This window comes from Carlito syrichta, unplaced genomic scaffold (genome assembly GCF_000164805.1).
Source record: "Carlito syrichta isolate Samal-C Ts95f unplaced genomic scaffold, Tarsius_syrichta-2.0.1 Scaffold302296, whole genome shotgun sequence".
Classification (NCBI taxonomy): Eukaryota; Metazoa; Chordata; class Mammalia; order Primates; family Tarsiidae; genus Carlito; species Carlito syrichta.
Window position 1 is genome coordinate 284,145 of NW_007246392.1, and position 20,453 is coordinate 304,597.

Consider the following 20,453-nt stretch of genomic DNA (forward strand, 5'->3'; position numbering starts at 1 on the left):
AAAAAAAAAAAAAAAAAAGAAAGAATGCTGGAGGCTGAGAAGTTTATAACAGGCATATTTGGTTCAGTGTTCTGCAGGCTGTACAAGAAGCTTGGAGTCAGCATCTGATTCTGGCGAGAGCTTCAGATTGCTTCCACTTATGGTAGAAGGTAAATTGGAGCAGGCATGTAAAGAAGTCACATGGCGAGAGAGAGGAAGCAAGAGACAGGGGAAGATGACACTAGCCTGTTTTTAGCAACCAGCTTTTGGGGGAACTAATAGAGTGAGCACTCACTCGTTACCATGAGCATGGCACTATGCTATTCCTGCGGATCTACTCCCATGACTCAAACACTTTTCATTAGACCCCACTTCTAACATTGGGGATCAAATTTCACATGAGGGTCAAATATTCAAACTGTAGCAGGTGGATTACCTCAATCTATTTATGAGATTAGCACAGATGACAAAAGATGAGTGTTATAAGAAAGAATAGTGGATGGTATAGTTTGGTAGTATAAAAGTAAAAAATAGGCAAATTTAAGGAAGAGGAAAGGGATACCTGTCTTAAAGTAGCAATGAGGAATAAGAAGGATCTCTGCTCACTTCTGGACCCAGGGCTATGAGAATTGTGGGAGAGGATATACTATAATTTAAGAGGGTCATTGGGGGAACAGTGATCTTTAGTGATAGACAGAGTTAAGTCAGAATAGGTTGAATTTTATGGGATTTTAGTTCATGATTAACTGTGACATTCAGAGGCATAGCAAAAGGATTGCAGTAGTTGGGGAAGTGTGGGTGATGAGATAAGACAAGGTGATGGGCTTCTCTTCAGCAAAGAGTCTAGAACCTGAGGATGGATGACAGGGAAGTTCCTGCTTGTAGTGATTGACATAAATGGAGGTGGGCATAAAGAGACTTATCTTGAAGGACTCCACACAGACAATCATGGTAAACTGTAAAAAATGAAATCTTTCTACCACCACACAAAATTCTGTATTCTCCTCTTAGCTATTTCAGTGGCAGTGTAGAGGGTAGAGGACGTGTATGGTTATACGGATCCAAAGGTTCCACTTCATTCCTAGAACGATAAGAGGTGAAAATGCATGTAGTGATTTGGGAGATACTTGGGAAGTAAAATTAGCAGGACTTTGTGATAGAATAGATTTGGATGTAGGATGTGAACAGTGGGACATGCCAAAATGACACTCAGATTTTTGGCTATTGCAACTGAGTGTATGTGGTACCATTCACTGAACTACAAACACTGGAAGGGGATGAGGTTTTGATATCGGATGATGACACCATGAGCTTGCTTTGGACTTTTTGAGTTTAAGTTGCATTTCAGTCATACAAATGAGATATCAAATAGACAATCAAATATATGAATCCATTGTTTCACACAGATATCTGGGCAGGAGATTAAAAAATTGTGAGCATCTGCCTAGAAGGTGGTAATTAAAGTCTTGGATCTGAATAGGCTGGACAAAAGAGAGTCAATAGAGAGAGGCTAGCCAAGAATGCCAACATGATGCTAAAGGGCAAAGAGAATGAAGAGTGAAAAATGCCCATTTTACTTAGCTTCAAGGTAATCATTGATAAAAGTTGGATTAAGACCTTTAGGAGCCTTAGATGGATTGATGGTAAAGGAGAGAAGAGAGATATTTTAGCAGGAGGGAAATTATAGTGTCTTTTGTTTTTAAACCTAGTGGTCTGAGTATGTTTGAAAACAAGTGAGATGAGTCTGGTTGAGAAAAGATTAAATATCCAGGAAAGAAAAGAGATAATAAAAAGGGCTTCTAAGAAACTTGAAAGAAAAAGGGGATGTATTAGTTTCCTGTTGCTGCTGTAACAAATTACAACAAATTTAGTGACTTAAAGCAACACATTTATGTCACAGTTTTGGAGCTCAGAAATTTGAAATCAGTTCACTGGTCTGAAATCAACGTATCAGTAGGGCTTCCTTTGTTCTGGTGATTTTGGCAGCAGGGGGTTGGGAGGGATCTACTCCTTTTTCTTTTCCAGAATCTAACCACTGCTGGCATTCCTTGACTCTCAGTCCTGAATTGCTTTGACTCCAAGCTTTGGTTTTTACCTCTCTTTCTCTCTCTCTCTGTATCCACTGGTGCATTGCCTTTTCTCACTTAACCTTTCTCTTCCTGTCTCTTTTAAGGACCTGTGTGATTATATTGGGCTCACCTGTATAATTCAGGATAATCTTCCCTTATCAGGACCCTTAACTTAATCACATCTGCAAAATCCCTTTTACTATGTAAGATAACATATTCAGTTTCCAGAAATTCCATGTCCCTGAACATGGAGTGGGAGTGGTGAGGAGGATTATTCATCCTGCACAAAGACTAAGGACAGTTGGAGGGATAGACTCTCAAGGAAAGAAGGAAGAATTTTTTAATTTAGTTGGGAAGAAAGAAGGTAGAAAATATGTAAAATATGGGTGGTTTGTATGTCTGGTAGTGGAAACAAAATGTATTTTCTATTTCCTCTTTAAAATAGAGTTTGTTTCACTTGTTTGAGGGAAGAGGCACAGGTAGGAGACCCGCACAAGAAAGTACCATCCTAAGAACTAGAGCACTCCTTCATTTAGCTAATAGAAGATACTGCTGTATGTCTGAAGTCCGATGGGTACACAGGGTGCTTATTACCTTTCAGTTCTTAACCCTTTGACTGGAAAAATTTAGAAAGTATTCCTGGGAACTGAGTTACATGAGATGACCACTTAGACAATTCTAATATTTGTTGTTTTTACAAGTAATGTATACTTCCTAAATACAGTAAACTTTAAAGAAATGGGTAATATATCACAGAATGCATTAAATGTCATACCAGAGGTAATTGCTCGGGAAAAGAATACAGTAAGATTTCTTAAGAAGTCATTGTTGGTATTTGAGCAGTCAGAGCTCCTGGCAAGCTACTTTTATTAAGTACTTGCCCTTTAACTTGAGTTATCTTATAGCTTTTTGAAGTTTGATTTTTTCCACTGATATAAGTGAATTATAAACATTATAAAAACGAAAATGAGCACATTAATAATAACCACTTATTGATTACCTCTCCCCTCAATCTTACTTTCCTTCCTAGAGATGAAGATTTTTAAATAATTTGGTCTGAATTCTTCTAGATCTTCTTCAATGGGGTTGACTATGCTTATGTGTACAGCAGGTCCTTGAATAACATCATTTTCTTCAATGCTCTTTTGTTACAATGTTGATAAGAAAAAGAAAATTCCTGACTGAGGCCATTGTCTGTGTGGAATTTGCCTGGTCTCCCCAAATCTGTGTGAGTTTTCTCTGGGGTCTCTGGTTTCCTCCCACATCCCAAAGATGTACATGTCAGGATCATTGGCATGTCTAAATCGTCCCGTGTGAGTGAGTGTGGGTGTGAGTGTGAGCATGCCCTGAAATGGGATGACATCCTGGCGAGGGTTCATTCCCACTCTGCACCCTGAGTCGGGGGTGGGCTCTGGTCACCCAAGACCCTGAACTGGAATAGTGGGTAATCATTATCTCACTTGTTTTTATTAATCTTTCTTAATGCATGTGTAGTTCACATTTGTTTTAGTGCTTAATATTAGAAGTGTTTGGGGTTTTTATTTAGAAGTTTGGTGATATTTTTGTGACCAGAAATGTGCCATAAAATCTTCTCTTATTTTTTATTAATTAGCCTATGGTAAAATTGGTTTAAAGTTTTGCTTAACGTCACTGTTACCCAGACCTTATTGATGATAAGTGAGAACTTTCTGTATATATAGAAGTACATAGAATGTTTTGTTTGTATTTATACAAATGGGGTCACACTAAGTAACTATTCTACATTTGTTTTTACACTTAACAATATGTTTTGACAGTCTTCTTTGTTACTCTATACCTTAGTTCTCCTAATTGCTATGTAATATTCCATGGTCTGAATCCACTACATTTTATTATGTCACCATTTCCCATATATCAGTTATTTCCAGATTTTTCTCTTATAAACAGTGATGCAGTGAGCATTCTTCTAGATGCCTTTTTAGATATTAATATTTATGCTGGTTAGTCTGCAGAGAACCAGAAAAGGAATAGTTATGTCAAAGGACATGACTACTCAAGATTTGTATAGGTGCTGCCAAACTTCCTTCTATGAAGTCTGTTCTCCTTTATATTCTTTTTTATCAGTATTGGAGAATACTACTCTCTCACTTGACACTAGTACCAGCATTTGACACTATCAGTCATTTAGCTTTTTGCTCAGCTAATGAAGATACCTTAATTTGATGTACATTTACTACTAATGAGTATCTTTTTAAATATTTATGTTTAGTGATATATTGTATGTTTATGAATTGTCTGTAACTTTTCTTTACTCATTTACCTTTTGGGGTGTTTTTCTTTTTAACTGTTAATTTTAGGAATGCTTTATGTATTTTGATTATTAGTCCATTTGTAAATATGCTGCATACATAGTTTCTCAATATATGCTTTGTGTTTGAATTTTGTATAAGGAGTCTCTTATATTATAGCATTAAAATACCTATGAATCAAAATTGCTGATTTTTAAAATACCTTTTAGGTCTTACTTCAGAAGACTTTTTCCACCACAGAATGATTAAAGCATTCTTGAGTTATTTCTTCTAACATGTTTCTAAATTAGCTACCTTTAAAAAAAACTTTTGTTTTAGTTTTCTAATATTAGAGTATATTTTAGAGTATGGTGTTAGGTAGAATATCTGTATCTTTTGTTTACTCAAAGGTATAGTTAGTCTTTTTGAAAGCCTTATTTTTTCTTCATTAATTTTCAGTACCAACTATAAAGACACACACACACACACACACACACACACACACACACACATGATAGTCTGTCAGTACCTTTTAAAAATTATGTAGTTACAGTTTTATTGTATATTAGGTATGGGAGCCTCCTCATTGATCTTGTTTCTCTAACTTTCTTGGCTATAAGTACACATTTTCTTTACTTTGAAGCAGTTAGACTGGCACTAAAATTATCTGTTCCTTAAAGGTTATATAGAAATTTTTTTGTAAATCAAACCATCTGGACTGGGCCAGTTTTGGGGGGATGTGCCTTTGACAACTTCCTTTCTTCTATGGTAATTAGTCTCTTTGAATTTTCTGAGTTTTTTTGGGAAATTATATTGTAATTGAGAATTATCCATTTAATGATGTTTAGTTGCATAAAATTGGAGGAAGTAGTTTCTTATGATTCTTGCAATTTCTTTGGCATTATTTCTTATTTTATATTTTGGTATTTTCTCCCTTTTTTCTCCTATATTTCTTTAGCTATTTACCTATTTTATTGTTTTTCCCAAATAATAGGTCTGGGACTTATTTGATTAGTTTTATCATTTTGCCCTTTTTCCAAGTTTTATTTTCTACTTTTATGCTTATAAGTTTTTTCCTTCTGCTTTCCTTAGATTTATTTTAATTATATTTTATTGATTTGGGAATGTTATAAATTTATCTTCATTCATGTTTAATAAACGTGTTTAAGGCTTTGAATTATGGTCTGAGAATTGTTTTAGCAGTATGAGATACATATGGTGTTTTATTATATTTATTATCAGATAGATATTTTACAGTTTTAATTTTAATTGTTTTCCTTGACAGAACAGTTATTTGAAGAGTTGAAAAATTATCAGATTCTAGAGGCTTCTTAACCCCAGATGTATTAGTGATTTTTTCCTTTTATTCCACCGTGATTAGAAATAATTGTCAGTACTCTTTTTATTATTAGAATTTACTAGGTTTTATGTTCTATCTCAACTGTGATCACTTTTTGATTTTGTTTCCTTAAACCTATTCCTCTAAGAGAAAGTATATTCTATGATTTTGCCTTAGAGTTCGATATATAGCAATTGCATCTACTTTATTATGTTAGCCTATTCTTTTTTTGGGGGGAGGGTATTCATTTCTGCTTTTTAGTTCTCTTGTGATTCAAGCTTTGAGAAGATAGGATAATAGTCTGTTAATAATGTGTTTCTATATGATTCTCTTTTTAACTGCTTTAGATTTGCTTTATAAATGTTTTACAAATATATGCCTAGATGTTTATAATCATTATATTTTTATTGTGAATTATAATATTCAGTGTTATAGTGTTTTCTTTGCTCCTCCCTGTCTTCCTTCTTTTTTTTCTTTCATTTTATTTGCCCACCTGCCTTTGCCTAGTTCTGTTTTCAAACTCTGTGAAACACTTGGTTGTAGAGAGTGCTCTTTCCCATACAATAGAGTGGAATTAGTTTTATAATTCAGCTGAAAGTTTATTTCCTTTCAATAGGTAAGTGTAACTGCAACATTTCTGAGAGAACATAAAAGTTTGGTGTTAGTACTATTATTTTTATATTATGTTTTCCAACTTACAGATTTTGAAAAAAACTCACAAGGTGTTCTGCTTTCTTAGCTTTGAATTTGCTTTCCTTTTGTTAGAAAAGTTTATTTCTCTTGTCATTACAAGGGTAGCTGTAGGAAAATTCTTAATCCTCTTATTTCTTTAATAATGATCTATTTTCCCTTTCTGAGGAGCAATAATAAAACTAATACTTTTCTTCTTCATTTCCCTTTTTTTTTAACCAGGTGATTTTAGCATTATAAAATAAATTACTTAAAATTCTCCCATGATTTATTAATTTTAAATAATATCTTTTGATCTTAGTTAACAAGGTAGTCAGCTTGTGTATTATTTACTACCTACCACATTTCTCCTTCAACTTTCATCTTTTTCAAAAATGTTTTATCATTGTTATACTGTAGAGGCTTATAATACTTATATTTTATTATAATAAGATAGTCATATAATGATTGGAATTTAGTACCATAATTAGTTTGTGCATATTCCAGTTCTTTCACTTTATTTTTTCCAATGATTTCTTGGATGACTACAGTTTATCTTCTAGTAAATTTCTCACAGAGATCCCATAAAAATAAGATTTTATATGTTTGTTGTAAAATTTTTATATGTTGTAAAATTTTGAACATTATCTGTTGCCTTTATAATAATGAGTTTTGGCTGAATTTAAAAATTTCACTCATTTTTTTTCCTTCAAGGATTTCATGCACTTTACTCTATCCGGGGTAGTGACTAGAAGCCAGTGATATCCACTGAATCCTGTTGTTGATTGTTGAGGAGAAATTCAGTGATAGACTGTCCTACCCCTGTTAGAAGCTACTGGAACACTTTTTACCTTGCTGTTCAAAGGATTCCAGTAACTTAACTAGGAAGTGTTTTAGTGTCAACTATGTTTGGGGGATGTGGCTTTCAGTAAGTCTTTTATTACAAAAGTTTTCTTATATTGCATTTTATGTATTCTTTTCCATTGTTTTGGTTTTCTTCTGTGAGAATTTCAGTTATATGTGTATAGACCTTCTTTATTTGTCTTTAGATCTCTCAATTTCTGTCTAATGCCTTTTAAAGTTAAAACAATTTTTCTTTTCACTTTGACTACTTTTCTTATTTCTGTTATCTATTTACCTTAACTCTGATTTCACTATTGAATGCAATATACAGCAGTTAAATCTCTTGCGTGCTGCCAACTGATGTTTCTTCTTCTGTTGTTGTCTATCATTTTACCAGTGGGGGACTACTTATTTAGGTTGTTTTGAGGGTTTGAGGGGAATGGTGAAGGGGGTATCTTTTGGATGTTCTGGGTTGCCTCAGCTTCTGCATCCATTTTATCTTAAATCTTTACATAAGGCATGTCATGATTAGTTTTTGAGTGTGGCTCAAGGATTTTTATCCTGGGGACAAGAGAGGATTGGGAACTTATTACCTTCCATCTCTCTGTTCTCTTTCTCAAGCAGTTCCCTGTTTCTCATGCTGTTTCTTATACAGTGTTTCTCTGGGTCTGTCCTTACCATCATTGCTCTTGTGTATAAGTTCTGGCTGTAATTTAATTTATTCTTTTATTAAACGAATACAAATGATTTTCTAGCTTTTAGAAATTCATTTAATTTATGGCCTCCTGAAAGTACCTTTCTTATTCCAACCCTGTAAAAAATAAAGAGATTTCTTCTTTCTTAGTAAGGACATTATTTCTACCTCACCTCCTTCTCTTCCTTCTTCATTTTATTCTTTTCATTTTAAGCTTCTTGGGACACGGAGAGATGTAGGTACTTGTTTTGTCTCTTCTTTTGATTTAATCTCTCTAAAATTTCAGACTATTTTTCTTAGGACTAGCCATAAACTATATGAAATTTGAAGATTGTATGGGTAAGACCTTTATATTCTCCTGGCCTATACTTTCATTAATTATGAAAGTATATATGTTGTGAGCTCACATATAGGTAAAAATATTTGATGGCTCATATGTATTTGGCCACTTGGTCCTCCTGTTTCTACCTCTCTAACATCTCTGAATTTTTACCTTCTTCTATCTCTTTTAGACTCTTCTGTGCATTCCTAATGGTTCCTCTTGCTTCTATTCAGCATTCCTAGAAGCATTATAATTCACCTTCTACACTGAGATTAAATTCACATTTTATCAAATTTCTCTAACCTTGAGGATGAGAGTCAGACTCCTTAGCATGATATATAATGACCATTGTTGTCTGACTCCTCCCTCCATGTTTTTCCAAATGTCCTCTAGGCAGGAATAATACTCCTAGTGAACAACCTCAGGTATTGAGTAAATAGGCACATTTTCAAATACTTGATTGATCTGGGAATTGAAAATATTTGTTATCATTATGGCTTACAAGTCTTTCTGTAATTTTTTCGAAAGCCAAAATTTTCTGTTAGAGTTAAATTGGTGAGAAGTCGTATACATTCTTGATGGAAGGAAATAACTGTTAGAGTGAAGGAAGAAAACAGAATAGTGATGAATCAGATCAAGCTCATCAAGTGTGAAGACTTGACATCTTGTCATACATTTTGGGAAGTGGAGGTTCTTAGTAGAGTAAGAAGAGCTGGTAAAAAGAAGTTCTGAGTTTATAGCTAGATGATCTAGCCTATATATTAATTGCTATAACAATCTATTTTGAGAATTTTCTGAGACTGGAGTTCTCAGGGAAACACTTTGATTTCATGTTCACACTACTCACTAATGGAACTATATCAGATAGTGTGCTTTGTTCAGAATAAATCATAAGGCTAACACTTGTTAAGATGAGAAAGGAGTCTTTTCCACTTCATAACTAGAGTCACTAGTCTTTCCATGTTAGTTGTACATGAACATTATGCCTACTGTGTACAGAGAGCACCTGGCTAGGGATTATGGCAGAAGCAGAGGAAATAAGAGCCTGGGCCTCACCTTTAAGGATTCTATTTTTGTTGAGCAGAAAATCTAGGACATATCAAGGGATGCATAAGTTATTAAAGCAATGCATTAGTAAGTACAAGGCAAGGAAAGAAAAAAAAATTAAGTCCTTAAAGATTATAAAACAAGGAATGATAGAATTTAGTGGGATAACTTCCTGGTGGAGTAAATTTTGATCTGAGTCTTTGAGGGTGATAATGAACTTGGGTAGGTAATGAGTTATCCAAAATAAGTAGCACAATGGTTTAATGTATAGGGAAAGATAAGAAGACAGAAAAAGTTGTGTTTGGTGTACAGCAGGAGATTGATTAGCTAAAAAAATATTTGTAGGGCTTGGTAATCAAGAAGTATTCTTCTTTCTACCTTATAGATTTTTTCTGTGAAAAACTACTGGGTAGACAGTGTGATTGTTAGTGGGAGGTCATTCATGGCCCTGCCCTCAAGGAACCCGCACTGTAAATGTTATAAAGTGCATATACATAGAAACAGTCACCAATGTTTGAATAAACTAGTATGTGATAAAGAATAAAGTATCAGCATAGAAAGGACAGAGAGGGTTTGAATCTGTAAAATGGGATGAAATAATCCATACTTTGCATAGTTGTTAGACTAAAATGAAATAATATATGTAAATACCAAACACTTAATAGGCAATTGATGTGTGTGTGTTGTCTCTTCCTCTCCCTTCACCTCTCAATTCTAAGATTGCTTATGCTGTGAAACAGAGAGATCCTCTGGTTGACATAGTGAGGCTCCATTTCTGCAAGAAAAAAAAAAATTTATCTAGGTGTGTTGGCATGCACCTATAGTCCCAGCTACTTGGGAGGTTGAGGCAGGAGGATCGCCTGAGCCTAGCAGCTGAGGTTACAGTGAGCCATGATTGTGCCACTGCATGGAGAGATCCTTAAAGGAGGCATTGGATGCATGGAGGATGAAACTTGTAGAAGAGGTGACTTGACTTGGGCCTTGAAGTTTGTTTGGGGTTTAGTGAACTGATGAATATTAAAAGCACAGAGATAGGAATATGAAATACCAGATCCCACCTCATGTACTAACTACTTTGATTGTGTATGTGTTGGCATGCATCAGCTCCTTTGGTAAACAAGGATCAGGAGTTGATCACCTTTATATACCTATATCAAATAGCATAGTACTTTACACATAGGAAGGCCCTCAACCTGCACTTATTTATTAAACAGGTTAATAAAACAAGCAAATGCTTAGGTATCTCAGAAACAAGGGCTGTATGAAGATTGCATTTTATACTAATGTTGTATCCAATTATGTAGTACAATGTGGGAATACATTTTGTAGAGTAGAATAGTGGAGTGCTTTGGATAGGGCCAGATGCAGCTTCTTACTTGGCTTATTGGCTATGTACTTTGTGAACTTTGGCATGTTCTTTTGTAGTATGTGCTTAAATTTGAGACCGTTTCTTAGCTCTGTTTTCTGGCCTTAATTTAACTTAATCTACTGGCTAGCTAATGCTTACCTCATAGAGTTGTGAGGGTTAAGTGAAAACTAGCGCAGTACCTGGCATATATTGGGTGCTCATGTAAATATATTAATAATTGTAATAATAGATATTTTTGTTATTCTTTATTACAGTGTTGTTATGGATATATTTTGAGTGATAACATTTATTCTTATTCAAAATATTGAGCAAAAACTTAAATATCGTACAGGTACTATTCTACAATACTTTATTGTTGAATATGTTATATTAAGAAAAGTCTGTTTCAGTTTTGGAGATAAAAGACCAATTCTCTGCAATAGGAGTTTGAAGAGAGCTTTTTCAGCACCTGCCTTGGGTTCTTTCAGGCCTCATACAAACTTGATTTTCGTTATCTTCTCAGAAATTTTGAAAGTATTTTTATCCCCATTTTGTAGCTGAAGAAATTAAAGCTCAGGTGATATGATTAGTGAGTGACCCAGTCCTTTATAATTGATAATGATAAAAAAAAGATAGGTTAAAGTTAAATTTTGGATCCATGTCTAAAATAACTAGAAGTAAGATAAATCACAGTCAGTATGAACACCTGCAAAGGAGTACTGAAAATGAGACTCCACCTGTCTTAGGTATGCATGCCATCTTGTTAGTCTTTCAGTCTGTTGACTATAAAAAGTATTTGTAAGTTTTTTTTTCAAAGATAGTTACAACACTCTTATTTGACATAGTACTGCAAGTCCTAGCCAGAGCAATCAGGCAGGAGAAAGAAATTAGAGGTGTTCAAATAGGAAAGAAATTAAAGGAAGTTAAGCTATCCTTCTTCACAGTTGATATGATTCTATACCTAGAAAACCCCAAATGTCTGCCAAAAACCTCCTAGCACTGGTAAACTATTTTGGTAAAGTCTCAGGATACAAAATCATTGTGCAAAAATTAGTTGCATTTCTATATGTCAACAGTAAGCAGACTGAGATCCAAATAAAAAACACAATCCCATACAATAGCCACACAAAAAACAGAATACTTTGATATTAATCTAAGCAAAGAGGTAAAATATCTTTACAATAAGAACTGTAAAACACTGCTCAAAGAACTCAAAGATGATACAAACAAATGGAAGAATATCCCATGCTCATGTATTAAAAAAATCTATATCATCAAGATGTCTATATTACCCAAAGCAATTTACAGGTTCAACACAATGCCTATTGAACTACCAGAAATATTTTTCACACACCTAGAAAAGACAATACAGAAATTCATATGGAAACAAACAAAAGCCCAAATAGCAAAAGCCCAATCCTCAGCAAAAAGAACAAAGTTGGTGACATCACATTCCCAGACTTCAAACTTTACTACAAGGCTACAGTAACAAATACAACATGGTACTGGTACAAAAATAGACACATAGATCAATGGAACAGGGAGAGAATCCAGAAATAAAACTATAGACCTTCAATCAATTTATATTTGTTAAAGTTGACAAAAAACAAACATTAAAGAAAGGAAACCCTATTTAGCAAATGGTGCTGGGGAAACTGGTTAACCACATGCAAAAGAATGAAACCTGACCCCTACCTATCACCATATAAAAAAATTAATTCAAATCGGATAAAGTACTTAAATGTGAAACCTCAAACTATAAAAATCTTAGAAGAAAAACATACTCCTGGACATTGACCGAGGCAATGAATTTGCAGCCAAGTTCTCAAAAGCAAATGCAGCAAAAACTAAAATTGACAGGTAGTATCTTATCTAGCTAAAAATCTTCTGCACAGCAAAATAAACCATCAAGAGGGTAAAGAGACAACCCACAGAATGGGAAAAAAATTGCAAACTATGTATCTGACAAAGGCCTAACATCCAGCATCTATTAGAAACTCAAATTGACAGAAAAAAAAAATGCTCCAATTAAAAAGTGGGCAAAGGTTATAAACAGACATTTCTCATAGGAAGACATACAAGTAGCCTACTAACATATGAAAAAAAGCTCAGCCTCACTAATCATCAGATAAATGCAAATCAAAACTAAAATGAGATGCCATCTCACACTGGTCAGGATGGCTATTATTAAAAAGTCTAAAAAACAACAGATGTTGCTGAGGGTGTGGAGAAAAGGGAATACTCATACATGGCTGGAAATGTAAACTAGTTCAATCTTTGTGGAAAGCTATGTAGTGTTTTCTCAAATACCTAAAAACATTTGACCCAGCAAACCTGCTCTTGGGAATATATCCAAAGGTACAGAAATTGCTTGACTTAAAAGACACCTGCACTTGTATGTTTATTGCAGCATTATTCATAGTAACAAAAACAAGGAACCAACCCAGATGCCTATTGAAGGTAGACAGAATGAAGAAAATGTGGTACATCATACACTATGGAATACTATGTAGCCATAAAAGAGAACATAGTCATGTCCTTTGCAGCAACATGGATACAACTAGAGACCATCATCCTAAGTGAATTATCACAGAAACAAAAAACTGAATACCGTGTGTTCTCACTCATAAGTAGACACTAAACATTGGGCACATGAGCACAAAGGTAGGAACAATAGATGCTGAGCACTGCTAAAGGAGGGAGGGAGGGGGGATAAGGGATATAAAACCACTCTTTGGGTACCATGTCCACTGCTTTGGGAAGGAGGGGCTCATCAGAAGCCCAAACCTTGCCTTCCCACGATATACTTATGTAACAAATCCTCACATGTAGTCCATGATTTTATAATTTAAAAAAAAATTATAAATGAGCATACGGCACCTGGATGGAGAGGTGAACTAAAGAAACTAAAAACAAAGCAAAAACAAAACAAAAATAATGACAGTTGCTTTTTTGGTTATGTAGAGTCACAAAATGCCAAATTTTGCTCTTCATGGTTTTAACTAAGAATTTAGACACTTCAGTTTTCAAGTGTTCTAAAATGATGACCCATCACACTCAAACAACTATTTGTAAGTGTTTTTAAGCTCTTATAGGGCACAGGTATATTGCACTGTAATAAATACAGGACCCAGACACTGTTTTGACTTGAAGGATTTATTTTAGTGTTTAACAGGCTCTCTGGTGAGATATAAAACAGCATTTCTGTCTTTTCAGTCAAAACTTGAAGTTAACTTTGAGGCCTTCACTCTATAACCACATGTTTTTTCAAGTTCTGCATTTTCTGTTCCCTTAATCACTTTTCTTTTCTTTTTTTTTTGAGTTGGAGTCTCACTCTGTCGCCCAGACTGGAGTGCAGTGGCTGCTCCCGGCCACCGCAGACTCGACCTGCCTGCCGGGCTCCAGCGATCCTTCCACCTCTGCCTTCGGAGTAGCTGGAATTACAGGCGCGCACTACCATGCCTGGCTGATTTTTTGATTTATTGTAGAGGTGAGGTCTCGCTGCCCAGGCGAGTCTCGAACCCGCGGGCTCAGGCAATCCACTCACCTCAGCCTCCCAAAGGCGCGGGATTACAGGCTGAGCCACCGAGCCCGGCTCTTTAATCATTTTCAAAGCAAATGACATTTCTTCCTGGAAGCCTTCCGCGGATCTCATCCCTGACGTGTAGTTTCTTCTACTCTGGTGTATCCAATACTTTGCATCTAATCACTATTAGTCTGAGCACATTACCGAGTGTGATATTTTAATTTAAAAACTAATACTCTATTCGACTATGAGACAGTGACCTTATTCAGTATTATATTTCTACTGCCTGAAACTGTGCTTAGTAAATATTGGGCACTTTGCTTAGTAATTTAGTGAAATGGGTTGCTTTAATTATGTTGGGACCCCCAATAAGATTTTTGAGATCAGAGATACCACTACCACATTGTAATATTCAGAGACTAAATTGAGAAAAGAAGACAGAAACAGCCAGATATTATGAATATTATTCTTGAAATTATGCAGTTACCATGGACCTTGTTATTTTGGCTTGCCACAAAGTGGCTCAAGGTTAGACCAGAATCTTTTACTTCACAAATGGTTACCCTCACCCTACCCCTGTATTAGTCAATTTTTTTAAGTAGTTTTCATTTAAAAGACCATGATAAGCCTTACTGGATAAGGATCAAGTTATTGTGTCCAAACTCAATCTGTCTGTGACTTTTTATATTTAGTGCATTACCCTCAACTACCATTCTGAGTGACTGTTCGTTTTGAAATTCGAAGTAGGTACGAACCTTGAAGTTGTAGGATCTCTTTTGAGAAATATGAGCCATGCATATAAAACACACTCATGGTCAAACAATTAAGTACATCCTGCCTACTAGCGGTCTCCATAATGAGATGGAAAGTTTGTGTTCGGGTTGCCGAGAATCTTCCATTTTGCCTTGTTTCTACAACAATCACATTGTAAACTCGAAATTAGGAGTTCTTCAGGTAGTGGGTCACAGTGGAAGAACATAGGAGGTTCAGTAAAGTTTGTCCAGTGTCAGCCCAAAAGGGATTTTACAATTGCAAAAATCCAGATTAGTTTTAACATTGCAATACCTTTGTAATTTTTTTTTTTTGAATTGGAGTCTCACTCTGTCACCCAGACTGGAGTGCAGTGGCATGCTCTCGGCCACCGCAACCTCGACCTGCTGGGCGCTGGCGACCTTCCGCCCCAGCCTTCCAAGTAGCTGGAAATATAGGTGCGCACTACCACGCTCAGCTAATATTTGATTTATTGTAGAGATGAGGTCTCGCCAAGTTTCCCGGGTGGGTCTTGAACCCGCGGGATCAGGCAATCCATTCGCCTCGGCCTCTCAAAGTGCTAGGATTACAGGCTGAGCCACTGAGCCCGGCCTACTTTTGTCATTTTTGAGTGTTTCCTTGACTCTTAGACTTTAATGAAAATGTGCTTGTTAGCAATCAGTGTTTTTTTTTTTGAGTTGGAGTCCCACTCCGTCGCCCAGACTGGAGGGCAGTGGCACGCTTCCGGCCACCGCGGCCTTGACCCTCTGGGCTCAGGAGATTCTTCGATCTCAGCCTTCCAAGTAGCAGGAACTATAGGAGCGCGCTACCACGCCCAGCTAATTTTTTATTTATTGTGGAGACGAGGTCTCGCCAAGTTGCCTGGGCCCGTCGCGAATCCGTGGGCTCAGGCCATCCACTCTCCTCGGCCTCCCAGAGTGCTGGGATTACAGACTGAGTCACCGAGCCCGGCCATCAATCAGTGTTTTGCGTTTAAATCTCTTCCAACCTCCCAAAATATTAGAATAAGTTGTAAGAGCAAATGCAAAATGGCTATTAAAATTCTGTAACAGTTTTGAACAGTGACTGTTTTAATAATGCTTTTAATGAAATGAAATGTGCTAAGTCACACAGATTTGTGCTTTTTAAAAACATAAGTGTTTGAGAATCATATATTGCAGTTTAATGCCCTGGTTATATTAATATTATTATTTAGGGTTGATTGTTAAGATAATATTTAACAGATAATACTTAACAGTGTGTGACCTTAATGCTAGCTGAAAGGCCCATAATACAAATATTTTAGCTGTTTAGGGGATGAAATATATCTATGTATATTAAAAAATATTTTAATATACACATAAATTAATGCTTTGTACCAATTCTAACTTTAGATATTTTTTGTGCTTCGTATAATATGTTCTAGTCGATCCATTCATCAATTTTAGGAATAGCATGAATAAATTTAGTTTATTTACATATTCATATACTTTAAATAGACCAGTGTAAACAGTTTCTTATCTGCCATATGTTGAAATGTTTTAGTAAAGACATAACTGCCTAGTCAACAAAGATGGCATTGAATTGCACTGTTTTGGAAAAAAAAAGTTAAGAGAACTAGATGCCTGTTAATCTGGTTCTTTAAATATCATAAACAAAAGTATCAGAATGTGTTTCCAAGGACAAAGGCGGGGTTTTCCGGGTTTTGATTGGTTGCTGCTTTGTCCTGTCCCGCAGCCATCCTTAATTGGCTTTGGGTAGATTGGAATCAAATAAGCAGGGTGACATTTATTACTTTCCTAGTTGTTTCTTTTGCACTGAGCCCTGAGATTCCCAAGGAGTAACTGTAAAAGATTTCTTTCATTTTGTCCATGATCAACAAGGGAGGATCATTCTAAGAAGAGCAGGCATGAGTTTGACTGCAAGAAGAGTTACTCTGCCTGTAATAACACCAATAGTTTTACAGAAAAGGGTATGTGACCCCTCTTTCCTTTTTTTCTTTATTCTTTCTTGCTGTTCTTTTTTCTGTTACTGTGTGTTTATTAATATGCTGGAAGTTTTAGTTACAGAATATAACTCATTGAGGTTATAGGTAATTAAAAGACATAGTATTAGAATTGAACTAGGAAAAAAAATCCTGCTCTACATCGCTATAGTAAAAAACCTCCATGTATAAGCAGTTTGGTCTCAGTTTCAGGTCATTGTGATTTAGAAACTGTATTGAAGCTTTTTCTTTTTCTTTTTTCCTTCAACTGTAACTTCAGGCCTCTTCGCTTTTAGTTCAATAGGAAATCTGCTAGCTATTATATTTGTTTACTAAGGCACAGTTTCTTTGTTTTGCTACAATTCGTGATACATCCTTCTCTTCATTGTTGAATGGACTATATAGTTGTTTTACTGTTTAAACATGTGGCACCAGTTTATTATCCTTGAGTTTCTACCCATTTCTATTGAGTTTCTGCCTATTTGCTTAAGAAAAACTTTCCATTAAATTCCCCTTTGAAAGGGCTTTCTGTTAATTATTAATGCAATCAATCCTCTTTATGAAAATATTTTATTTATTAGTTTTTTCATGTCTTACTTGCAGCATTGCATTTTATAATGCAAGTTATACAACCATGCGATGTAGCCATCCTAAACTTCTCTTGTAAATACACCAAATAAGAATATTGCACTGAGTTCCTTAAAGAATCAAATCTGGTACATCTAGAAGGAAGCACTAAAACACATTTTTGGCAATATGCTTTCCGAATGGTTTTAGTGACACTAGAAACTGTAATGTTTATTTCTGTACTCAACTTTTAATAGTTAACTGTTAACTATCAGTGCATTCCATTAAGTCAAAGGTCATGTTTCAACTTATTTGAAACATGACATTCCTAACGGTTAAAGTGTTGTTGTTTTAAGAAGTGTCTCTTTTTAAAAAATTATTTTTTATTCTTATTTTTGATAGTTTTTCTGTTTATTTTCTTATCCAGTTGCCCATTTATTTACTAGAGACATTTTATTTAGCATTGGAATAGCTCTATGCTAATTTTGCCAACATGTATCTTTATCTTTCTTGAGACCTGTCACTCATCTTTCGCAAATTTAATTAAAAATATTTTGCTTTGAGCTTTAATTTTTACTTTGAATTGGACCAAGCAGTGCATTAATAATAACGACATAGGTTATCTGACTCATTGGGAATGTGAAACGACATATTAACATATGTCAGATCTGTGTTCTTATGTTTAATTTCTTCTGTATCCACTTAATATTGCAGTTTAGATTGACCAAGAAATTTTCATCTGATGATTTGTTTCTGATGACATGTTGATATGATGAAAAGCGTACCATCTGGACTCTCCATTTAATAGCTGTGTGACCTTGGGCAAATCACTTAAATTCTCAGTCTTTACTTCCTCATCTGTACAATAATAACTAAGGAGTTTTCAGTAGATGACCTCTTCAGTTTCATTGGTATCTATCATTTTGTGAATCAAATAATATATTTTATATTTTATGATTATAATAAAATATGAATATCATTTCTTATTTTTTTTAGACAGAATATAAAACACTAGGAAAGGAAGCTATCATTTCTAGGACTTTGAGCAGTTAGTCTGGGGAAATTGGTTATGAGTAGAACTTGGCTAGAAAATAATTTCTAGCACCAACTGGAAGTAGCAAAACAAGATTACTCTGGAAAGCTATGATTATTGATGTTAGATCTGAGCCGCCGGTGGACACCTCATTGTCATTTATCTCTTTTTAAAATTATAAACTTCTTGTTAGATTTCTATTATGATAATTATGTAAGTCAAAATTCCCTAGGCCCAAATCCATAATATTCTTTTTCAGAGAGCACACAATTAAAAGTTTATATAATTTAGTACATCATTATTTGCTTAAAGTACTTATGCTATTTCTTTCTCATGACATTTTAACCCTCCAAAGACCCATTTGTCTATTTAAGTGTTCCAAAAAATATTAGTAATTTTTATTTTAAAAATTGGGTATTTTCTGACTTAAAAACATCCGTCTGCTTTGGTCACACCATGACTAATTTTTCTCCTTTCAAGATGCAAAATTATTCCATACTTACAATTAATTTATTTTCTGTATGTGCCAAAATCTAAAATGATATTATAAGTCAGTACAAGTATTTCTCAGAGTATTTTGGGGGCAACGTCTCATTTTTCCTGAAGGCAGGCATTTCTTCTGTAATTTTGGCATAAAGTTTGCTCATCCTGAATGAGTGACTCTTGCAAGATAATTTACCAACTGGAATCTTAATCGTTTGAAAGCCCAAGAACATTTCTGAAAATGCCCAATAGCACTAGAGATTAATTTTCTTATCAGCTAGTGTGTCTGATTTAAATGGCCATAAGATTTTCTTGGGGTCAATTAGAAACTTGAATTTTAAACATGATCTTTAACATGGTATAGGTCTATTTTGTAGCAGAGCAAGTATGCTTTGATCTTTGAAAAACAAGGTATTTTGGTAAATTTTCTTTTATTTTTTGGTAAATTTTCTACCAAGTAAATTGGAAAAAAAATTTTGACTTCCACTAACTTTGTTAATGATCTAATTTCTCTGATTTTAGAAAATCAGGGTTCCGGTGAAGAAGTTTTAATAATATTCCTGTGAAACAAATAATTACATCCTCACCAAACATTGTGAAAGAATCTTTTACCTCATAGCATTTTTCTCAGATAATCACTAGGTTGTGCCTTCGCCCCCCCTGCCAAATAAGAAGACTGAGTCTCTTGGGTGTTGAGTGACTTATGCAAGGTCACTCAGAAGGTCAATGGCAAAGCTAGAAATAGAATTTAGATCTTGTGACTTCCAGTATGTTTCTCTTAGATACGTGTTACCTCCTGAAATTAATATGGTAATTAAATTGTCTTATGGTGTGTATAATTGCCATTCAACTTTAAGTCTGGAATTAGCTTAGGCAAATCCTTTCATCTTCCCCTGCACTTCCACCAACTCCCTTATGCTTTAGCATAGAAAACATTTTATTCAGAAAACAACTGTAAGCAGGTGTGTGTGTGTGTGTGTGTGTGTGTATGTGGATGTATGTGGGTGCGTGTGTGTGTGTATGTGATAGAAAGACAGTTTATTACCTGGAACTCTGTAATGCACATTACATCAAAAAAATATTTTAAGTCCCAGAGAGTTACTAAAAGACTCATGCATTGTAAGGTAGAAACCTAAGTACAATATAAAATTCATAATCTTTTGTAGAGAGGCTACCAGGTCAGAGGGCCAAACGTTCATATCCTAATTCAGTAGGTAGGCTTGTTTCATGTGTCTATCAGATTAACATTGTTTTTAAGTTATGTTTGCAGCATATTTACATTCTTTATTTATACTACAATTATGAGAGAAGTTCATAGGCATACAAGATCCTGAAGTATTTTCTGAAATCTCAGAGAAAAAAGGAATATTTTAAAAATATGTTTTTCTTAAGATTCAAATCCTTATGAAAAGTATAAATTATAAATTTGTGAGTATAACATGGAGCAGTGCCATTTATGAGGAGATTTAATTCCCCATTCATATATAAAAAAAGTTTGTCTTAAAACTCTCTCTTTCTTCACATAATTAGAAT

The 20,453-nt window shown here is 34.8% G+C and overlaps 1 protein-coding gene across 2 annotated transcripts in view; it reads left to right on the forward strand.

Moving 5' to 3' along the window:
• Nucleotides 1-20,453, forward strand: part of GRB14 (growth factor receptor bound protein 14) — a 135,092-nt gene that overhangs the window by 42,382 nt on the left and 72,257 nt on the right. The window contains exon 1 of one of the 2 annotated variants that reach the window (XM_021711436.1): nucleotides 16,589-16,825. The exons of the other annotated variant lie outside the window; for it this stretch is intronic. Within the exon in view, the coding sequence (XP_021567111.1) occupies nucleotides 16,763-16,825 (63 nt within the window). The 5' untranslated portion in view covers nucleotides 16,589-16,762. Of the gene's footprint in view, nucleotides 1-16,588; nucleotides 16,826-20,453 lie in introns of those variants that run through there. 2 annotated transcript variants of the gene reach the window in all.